The sequence below is a fragment of the Lampetra fluviatilis genome, chromosome 4 (genome assembly GCF_964198595.1).
Source record: "Lampetra fluviatilis chromosome 4, kcLamFluv1.1, whole genome shotgun sequence".
NCBI lineage: Eukaryota > Metazoa > Chordata > Hyperoartia > Petromyzontiformes > Petromyzontidae > Lampetra > Lampetra fluviatilis.
In genome coordinates this window covers 32,071,573-32,080,884 of record NC_136278.1, presented here as the reverse complement: position 1 = coordinate 32,080,884, position 9,312 = coordinate 32,071,573, and the positions used below count along the sequence as shown (strand labels likewise).

General features: G+C 58.5%; 1 protein-coding gene across 1 annotated transcript; it reads left to right on the top strand.

The window, feature by feature from the left end:
* Positions 1 to 636: 636 nt before the first annotated feature.
* LOC144931671 (uncharacterized) lies at positions 637 to 7,532 on the top strand. Its single transcript, XM_078855797.1, has 3 exons — positions 637 to 753; positions 5,093 to 6,022; positions 6,054 to 7,532. The coding sequence occupies exons 2-3, from the start codon at positions 5,125 to 5,127 to the stop codon at positions 6,359 to 6,361; spliced, it is 1,206 nt and encodes a 401-aa protein (XP_078711923.1). The 5' UTR covers positions 637 to 753; positions 5,093 to 5,124; the 3' UTR covers positions 6,362 to 7,532.
* Positions 7,533 to 9,312: the final 1,780 nt, after the last annotated feature.

Genomic DNA, 9,312 nt, shown 5'->3' with positions numbered 1-9,312 from the left:
CCGCGTCAAAGATCCGACCCGTTCCTCCCGACTGCTCTCTCCGTTACTTCTCTTGACCACCAATAGGCTCCCATCTGCATCTAAAGCATCGTCATAACCTCCTCCTCATCCTCCTCCTCCTCATCCTCCTCTTCCTTCTCGCCACGAGCCCGGGCTCCCATCTCTCTCTCAATGCGCGCGAAACCGCCACCACGGTCCATATGTAAATAGAAGCCGCGCGTCTAAAATAGGTCAGATGCCTCTGAATGTTGATGAGGCCGTAGGCGTGGTATGTTCAACGGCGGGGGGTGCTGGGGGATGGGTAGAGGATGTAGGGGGGGAGGGGGAGGGTAGAGGGGGGAGGGGGCAGTGGTGGGAGCAGGAGGAGGTGGGGGATGGGAGCCGCAGGAGGTGGGGGAAGGGAGATGTGAGCGAGCGAGTCGGGGAGGGAGGCAGGGCGTGCGGGCGGTCTGTTGCGGATGAGTTGTATCGGGGAGGGGATGATGAGGGAGGGAAGGGGGGTGGGAGGTGGATGGTGGGAGGTGGAGGCGAGAGAGGGAGAGGCGGTGGGGGGGGATGGGAGAGGAACTCTCTGCGCCCATTGGCTGCGGAGCCTCTCTTAAAGGGCAGCGGTGCGGCCGCGCGGGCTGGAGCGGGGCTTGCTTGGCGCGAGGCGTGCGGGAGGGAGGAGGAGGGAGGAGGTGGTGGTGGTGGAAGGTTGGATGAAGGATTCTGAATCGGCGCTTCGTTGGCCGTAAGGCTCCATCATCACAAGCAAGTACTCGATGTCTACTGCACTGCACTCTACGCCTGTGTGTGTAGTTGGAGAGAGAGCGGTGGCTTCAGTGGTTAGCGCGCTGGGCTACGGAAATGGGAAGCATCCAAGTTCGATTCTGGCGAATATTTGAACCGGTCATGGGCTTCCCCTAGGGTCCACTCAGCCTTAAATGACTACCTGGTGCGTTGTGCATAAAATAGCAGCACTGGGGAGACAAAGGCGGACGGGCGTAGTGTTGGCCACCCCACTCCCTCGTGTGCTGTGCCGGCCTTCATAGGTGCTGGCTAACAGCACTTGCCCCAACAGTCTGTTACGGCTATAGGGAGAGCTTTATCTTTGTATGTCTGTTTCCGTCTACTAGAATGTGTGTGTCTTTGTCTATACAGTGTGTGTGCACGTGTGTGTACGTGTGTGGGGGAGCGGTGGCGCAGCGGTTGGCGCACTGCGCTACGACCCCCCCCCACCACCCCCTGCCCCCGCCCCTCCAAGCTCCCAGCGTTCCATAAACCCCGGCCGCACGGCTAACATCAGTGGCGCGTGAAGGCCATAACTCGTTCTGGGCCTCCCCTAAATCGGCTCGGTGTAAAACGTCTGCATTCCGTCCACAACCCCCTCCCCCAACGCCGCTCTAACGGCACTTGCCCCAGCAGCCTGCTGCGAGGCTATACAGGGGATCTTTATCTTGTGTGTGTGCCGTGTTAACGACCCCGCCGCCTGCTGGCACACCGATGCCCCTCTGCAGGTCGCCTCTGGCTCCAGCTCGTGGTACGTGTGGATGGCTTCCACTGGGGGGTCCCCTAGGCTAAACTGGTTGCAGGGCAATGTAATTGAATGGTGCATTGAGGCAAGTGCCCTGTGCATACAAACACTTTACTGGGCATCTGTGGGCCTCTCTGTGGATCTATGGCCCTCTGTGCGATTCTGTGGGTCTCTGTGAGTGTCTGTGGGTCTCTATGGGAGTCTGTGGGTCTTTGTGGGAGTCTACGGGTCTCTGTGAGTGTCTGTGGGTCTCACTGCGAGCCTGTGGTCCCTGTGAGAGTCTGTGGGTCCCTGTGAGAGTCTGTGGGTCTCTGTGAGAGTCTGTGGGTCTCTGTGAGAGTCTGCGGGTCTCTGTGTGAGTCTGTGGGTCTCTGTGTGAGTCTGTGGGTCTCACTGCGAGCCTGTGGTCCCTGTGAGAGTCTGTGGGTCCCTGTGAGAGTCTACGGGTATCTATGTGAGTCTGTGGGTCTCTGTGTGAGTCTGTGGGTCTCTGTGTGAGTCTGTGGGGCTTCGTGTGAGTCTGTGGGTCTCTGTGTGAGTCTACGGTCTCTGTGTGAGTCTATGGGTCTCTGTGTTAGTCTACGGGTCTCTGCGAGAGTCTACGGGTCTCTGCGAGAGTCTACGGGTCCCTGTGAGAGTCTGTGGGTCTCTGTGTGAGTCTACGGGTCTCTGTGAGAGTCTGTGGGTCTCTGTGTGAGTCTACGGGTCTATGTGTGAGTCTGTGGGTCTCTGTGTTAGTCTACGGGTCTCTGCGAGAGTCTACGGGTCTCTGCGAGAGTCTACGGGTCCCTGTGAGAGTCTGTGGGTCTCTGTGTGAGTCTACGGGTCTCTGTGAGAGTATGTGGGTCTCTGTGTGAGGCTATGGGTCTCTGTGTGAGTCTATGGGTCTCTGTGAGAGTATGTGGGTCTCTGTGTGAGTCTACGGGTCTCTGCGAGGGTCTGTGGGTCTCTGTGTGAGTCTGGGTCCCTGTGAGAGTCTACGGGTCCCTGCGAGCGTCTGTGGGTCTCTGTGTGAGTCTGTGAGTCTCTGTGTGAGTCTGTGGGTCCCTGTGAGAGTATGTGGGTCTCTGTGTGAGTCTACGAGTCTCTGTGTGAGTCTACGGGTCTCTGCGAGTGTCTGTGGGTCTCTGTGTGAGTCTGTGGGTCCCTGTGAGAGTCTACGGGTCCCTGCGAGAGTCTACGGGTCCCTGTGAGAGTTTACGGTTCTCTGTGTGAGTCTGTGGGTCTCTGTGTGAGTCTGTGGGTCCCTGTGAGAGTCTACGGGTCCCTGCGAGAGTCTACGGGTCTCTGCGAGAGTCTGTGGGTCTCTGTGTGAGTCTGTGGGTCCCTGTGAGAGTCTACGGGTCTCTGTGTGAGTCTACGGGTCTCTGTGTGAGTCTATGGGTCTATGTGTGAGTCTATGGGTCTATGTGTGAGTCTATGGGTCTATGTGTGAGTCTGTGGGTCTCTGTGAGAGTCTGTGGGTCTCTGCGAGAGTCTATGGGTCCCTGCGAGAGTCTGTGGGTCTCTGTGTGAGCCTGTGAGGGAGAGAGATTGTGTGACTACTGTACCGTCATTTGACCTACTTACTCGTGTTGTGGTGTGGGCTGTGAATCGCTTTGCGCTGAGATCAGGTCACCGTGTGAGTCTGCGGTTATCCGATTCTATGGGTCTCTGTGTGAGTCTATGGGTCTATGTGTGAGTCTATGGGTCTATGTGTGAGTCTATGGGTCTCTGTGTGAGTCTATGGGTCTCTGTGTGTGTATTGGTCTCCGTGCGAGTCTATGGGTATCTGCGCGAGTCTACGAGTCGCTGTGGTCTATGGATCTGTGTGAGTATGTGGGTTTCTGCGTAAATCTCTGGGTCTGTATGCACGTGTATGAGTCTATGTGTGTCAGTATTCTTGCTGTCATTCGACCTACTTGCTCGTGTTGTGATGTGGGCTGCGGGCCGCGCTGAGCTCGAGAGAGTTTTAAGTCGCGCTGTCTGCGAGTCCGCGGGTCTCCGTGCGAGTCCGCGGGTCTCCGTGCGAGTCCGCGGGTCTCCGTGAGAGTCCGCGGGTCTCCGTGCGAGTCCGTGGGATTGCGTGCGTGCGCATGATGTATGTATGCATGCGAGTCTTCTTCATCGGGGCTACTCGCTAACAGCACTTGCCCCAACAGGCCGTTGAGGCTGCACGGGGGATCTTTGTCTCTCTTCTCCGCCGTGTTGATTTGACCCACTTACTGGTGTCGTGATGGGGGCCGCGACTCTCTCGCAAACCCTCGCCAGCCACACGCCGCCTGTGGCAGCCGCGAGCAGAACCGCCTCGGACAGTGACGCCGACGAGCTCGAGTCCGAGACCAGGACACGGCGCCTGTGTGTACTGCCGCATGGCCCAGAGGCAAACGCGCTGCAGGCCCATCGACTCAATAGACGATGACTATGATATTGCTGCTGCTGCTGCTGATGATGAGGATGATGATGATGCTCATGACGATTTTATTGCTGATGAGGATGATGACGCTACTGGTTCTGCTGCTGCTGCTGCTCATGATCGTGACAACGAATTACTGAAGCTGCTGATGATACTTTTGCTGATAACACTGATGATGACTTTGACACTGCTACTGTTGATACTGCTGATGATGACTGAGACTGCTTCGTATGATGCCGACTCGTGACTGATGATGCTGCTGATAAATATCCGCATAATACTGCTGATGATGATGATGATGCTGACGATGCTGCTGCTTTTATAATGGTAATGATGATGGCCAGCATGCTGATGATGATATCTAACGACGGCACGATGCATTTGCTGATGACGACAGCTGCTCCTGCTGATGGTTACTGATGTTGCAAGTTGTGCTGACGATGCTGCTGCTAATGCTTCTGCTGATGATGACGACTGACTCTCCTGTTGCTGCTGAAGGCTATGATGCTGCTGATGCTGTTGATGATGATGATGACCATAATGTTGCTGATGCTGCTGATGATGACTAATTCTGCTGTTGATGACGAGCTTAATGTTGCTGCTGCTAATGATGACTATGATTCTGCTGCTGTTGATGATGTCTATGATGCTGCTGTTGATGATGATGACCTTAATGTTGCTGCAGCTGATGACGACTGATTCTGCTGCTGTTGATGATGTCTACGATTCTGCTGTTGATGATGATGACCTTAATGTTGCTGCTGCTGATGATGACTGATTCTGCTGCTGTTGATGATGTCTATGATGCTGCTGTTGATGATGATGACCTTAATGTTGCTGCAGCTGATGACGACTGATTCTGCTGCTGTTGATGATGTCTACGATTCTGCTGTTGATGATGATGACCTTAATGTTGCTGCTGCTGATGATGACTGATTCTGCTGCTGTTGATGATGTCTATGATGCTGCTGTTGATGATGATGACCTTAATGTTGCTGCTGCTGATGACGACTGATTCTGCTGCTGTTGATAATGTCTACGATGCTGCTGTTGATGATGATGACCTTAATGTTGCTACTGCTGCTCATGATGTCTATGCTGCTGCTTATTCTGCTGGTGGCCGTGCTGCTGACACTGCTGCTGTCTGACCCCCCCCCCCCCACCTCTCGCTCCGCGCACAGAGCTCGGCACCACCGCCGGCACCACCGCCGCCATGGTGCACCGCACCGGCGTCTCGGACGCGGGGACCCACGGCGCCGCGGACCCCGGGGGGGCCGCGTCCCCGGCGGCGGCGGGGGCCGGCGACGCGGCCTGGTGCCGCACGGCCAGCGGGCACATCAAGAGGCCCATGAACGCCTTCATGGTGTGGTCGCAGATCGAGCGGCGCAAGATCATGGAGGAGTCTCCGGACGTGCACAACGCGGAGATCTCCAAGCGGCTGGGCCGCCGCTGGAAGCAGCTCAAGGACGGCGAGAAGGTGCCCTTCCTGCGGGAGGCCGAGCGCCTGCGCCTCAAGCACATGGCCGACTACCCCGACTACAAGTACCGGCCGCGCAAGAAGGCCCACGTCAACAACAACAACAACAACGCCAACGGCGGCGGCGCCGCGGGCGTCAGCGGTGAGCTCGGTGAGAAGGCGCCGCCAGCGCCGGAGGCCGCGGAGAGCGACTGCTCCGCGAATCTTGGCGGCGATGGCGCCGACCGCGACGCGGCCAAGAAGAAGAAGAAGAAGCGCAAGAGGAAGAGCGTGGCCGGCGGCACGAGGCCCGCGGTGGAGGCGGCGCGGCGCCGCTTGCCCGGCGCCAAGCGGCGCAGGGCGGCGGCGCCCGCCCGCGACGGGGCGGGCGCCGCCGCCATCAACGCCGACGGCGCTGCCGCGGCCGCCGCCGGCAGCAGGCCGCCCGCGCTGTCGGGCGGCAAAGGGGCCGGAACGGCGGCCCTCGTCTCCCGCCCGGCGTCCACCTCGTCGTCCTGCTCCTCCCCTTCGTCTCTGTCCACCTCGTCCATGTATTCATCCTTCGCCTGTTCCGACGACGACGCCGACGATGATATTGACGACGACGACGACGACGACGTCGAAGATGATGGGGGCTTGGGGGAGCGCGGAGGAGGTGGAGGAGGGGTTGGGGGCGCCGTGGGGGCGTCCTCGTGGGGTGCGGAGGCGTACGGTGCGGGGCAGGGGGGGGGCGGCAGACAGCTGGGAGGCCCAGGGAGGAGGAGGGGGGCTGCTGCTGCAGGGCGCCTCCTCTCCCTGGGGGGGCGCTCGGTGCGGGGAGCGGGACGGGGGGGGCGGCGGGGGGGGGCAGTCGTGGGACTCGCTGAGCACGGGCAGCAGCCGCTGCTCACACTTTGACTTTCCCGACTACTGCACCCCGGAGGTGAGCGAACTCATATCGGGCGACGTTGGCGACGCCACCTCCACCGTCTCCAACCTCGTCTTCACCTACTGAGCGTCAGGCTCGTCTTTACCTACTGAGCCTGCCGGATAGCCCCCCCCCCCCCCCACCACCACTCCACACGCCCCCCCCCCCCTCCACGTGTGGGTTATCTTCCCCCACGGTTTTGTAATCGCCGGGTTGGTGAGTTTCTACTCCGCAGCTCTCGACCCTCGTGCGTGCTGCTCCCGGTGTGTGCCGCACTACTGCCCCCCCCCCCCAGCGCCCCCCACCTCCCCCCACCACTCGGTCGTCCCCGTGGCCTGCACACGCCTCGCGTTTCATCGTCGCGTTCTCGGGGGGCCCAGGCCAACCCTGCTGGGCGCTCTCGTGAAACGACGACGACAACAACAACAATACGCGTTGCTGCCTGGAAAAACAAATCTAAATTAAGATATGATATCATTTTTGTTGTTGTTGTCGTTTGTAGAACGCAGTCGTTTCGCGAGGCCCACGTGTCGCCCAGGGAGAAACGCCTGGCTGCGTCTCCAGACTTTGTGTGTGCGGTGTTTTCGGGGTTTTTTTTATTCGGGAGTGGTGCTGCCACGTGGGTGGTGACAATTGGGCGCGTTGCGTTGTAGGCGAGTGGCTGCCTCTGTGTGGAGGGGCACCGGGGAGACACCCAGCTCGTGGCCACGCTTCTTCCAGCATTGCCCACACCTGCAACACCTGACAAGCCCCCCTGGTGGTGGTGGTCCATCCTAAGTACAAACCGGGCTTTGGGCCTGCTTTGCTTCCCAGAATCCTCGAGACTGGAACACAACTCGCTCTGGAAGATGCGGTCTGCTCCAAGTGTCGAGTTGTTTTTTATTTTGTTTTAACTCGACGAGTACTCGGCCAGGATGAGTACTCTGATTTGCGATGGTGAGCGGGTGAGACGTGGCTCGCCAACATGGCAACAAACAAAACCCCATACAACGTTGAGTACAACGAGAAATCAAATAGACATCGGAGCAAAAGCAATCGCGTTATAAAATAAACGATGTAATAAAATAATAATAATACACTCTAGACTGCGATTCGTACAAGGCGCTGTATGTGACGTTGACGTTGCTGGAGACCGCGTTTGTAGAAACGGGTGACTTTAAAGACGGTGTGGTTGGTTGTCTCCAGCAGTAGCAAGCAGCAGCGTCACGTGTCCCACTACAGCGCTCCACGTCACAATGGGGGGGGGGTCCTGAGGGGCCTTCAGAAGGGCTCCTTGGGGGGCTCCTTCGCGTGGAGACGCTGCTGGGGGGGGGGGGGGTCGCGCGCAGCTTGTGGAAGACGAAGAGTCCTCTCCGCGTGCCCCCCGCGACGCCCTCTGTCCCAGCAGTCGGGCCGCGTGCTACGCGCCGTCTGGAGCGCGCCGCGCGATGTCCCTCGGCTGAGCCCAGCAGGGCCAAGCGGTGCGGGAGGCGGCGGAGGGAGCGAGAGACGGACCCGGAGCGGAGACGCCTCGTGGTAGAGGAGGAGGGGGCAGGGGCTGGGCGGGTGTGTGGGAGATGCCCCGTGGGAGGGAGGGAGCGAGGGAGCGAGCGAGGGAGCGAGCGAGGAGCCCCACGAAGCGGAAAGTCCCGGGACGCTCAAGAGGCGATGAGTGGCCACGCGGAGGGGGGGGCTGCCTTAGCCAGCCACGCACGAGCCCGAGCCAACGGAGCTCGCCACCAGCACGAGCTGCGAGTTGACCAAACAGCCAATAGCACTCTGACATTGCCAACCAATCAGCCACTAGAACTATGACCTTGCCAGCCACTAGCACCAGCTTTGATCTCGCCAATCAACCAGCAGCAGCAGTCTCGCCACGAGAAGCTCTCCCTCCACCGTCGCCGCCTCATCACCGAGATTCGCGTTCGACTTGCGGAGCGCACAGCGCCACCTGGCCGCGAGAGAGGGGAGAAGGCAGGGAGGGGGGGGGGAGAGTCGGCATCGGGGGAGCGGCAGGGGAGAGAGTGCGGAGAGTTGTAAGGGGGAGAGAAGAGAGTCGAGGGGCAGGAAGAGTACAATGGGAGAGTAGCGAAATATGGAGAGAGTGTGGGGAGAGCGAGAGAGAGAGAGTGTAAGGGTATAGAGTGAGAGTAGGAATGGAGAGAAGGGACGCGGACGGTCGGGAGTGCAGAGAGCGAGTCGGGAGAGACCGTGGGGAGAGTTAGACGAGCGAGAGATCGTGCATCCCGTAGTCTCACGGGGGCAGGGAGGGAGGAGAGGGGGGGCGAGTTTCTAAACGCTTCCGGTATAAACGCGGTGGGGGCGGGGGTCCCACGTGTCGAGGGACACGGGGGGGGTCCCATCCACAACACGAGCATTCCAATGTGGCTGCGTCCCCCCAGTGATGATGGTGGTGGTGATGCTGCTGCTGCTGCTGCACACTTTATTCGTGAAGGGGGTCAGGGTCGAGAGAGCGGGCGCAGAGACGCGCGCTCTGCGGGGCGTTGGTGTCGATCAGCGTCTGTCCGCGATCGCTCTCTCATCTCTCGGCTCTCTCTCGCTCGCTCGCGATCCTGTAATCTGTAACTTGCGCAAGTACTCGCCCAGATGTGGGACAAAGCAGTTGTTGTTTTTCTGTTGCCGCGGCTCAGGGGTTGTATGTTGTAGTTTATTGTTGTTGTTGTCCCCACTGATATAAGACAAAAACGAAGGGCATTTGCTGCCTTCCAGGTGCTGGATATAAGTGACACTGTGTACCAGCAACATTAACTATCTGCTCAGGTCTATAACAAATTTCACTGTTGTTAAAAAAAAAAAGTAATATACACTTCGCACTGCCTCATGGTGAATATTTAAAACGAGAAAATAACAAACGAAAAATCTCACAAACCAACCAGGGAGAGGACGAGACGCACCTCTGGCTCATCTTTGTCGGGTCTTTTTTTATAAACTTCAAAAACTTGTCCTAAGTTGACATTTCGTTGCGGTGATTTTCTTTTCGCATGATCCTTTTCTAATTCAGCGAATCCCTCGGTGGTGATTGGGGGGGGTGCAGAGCA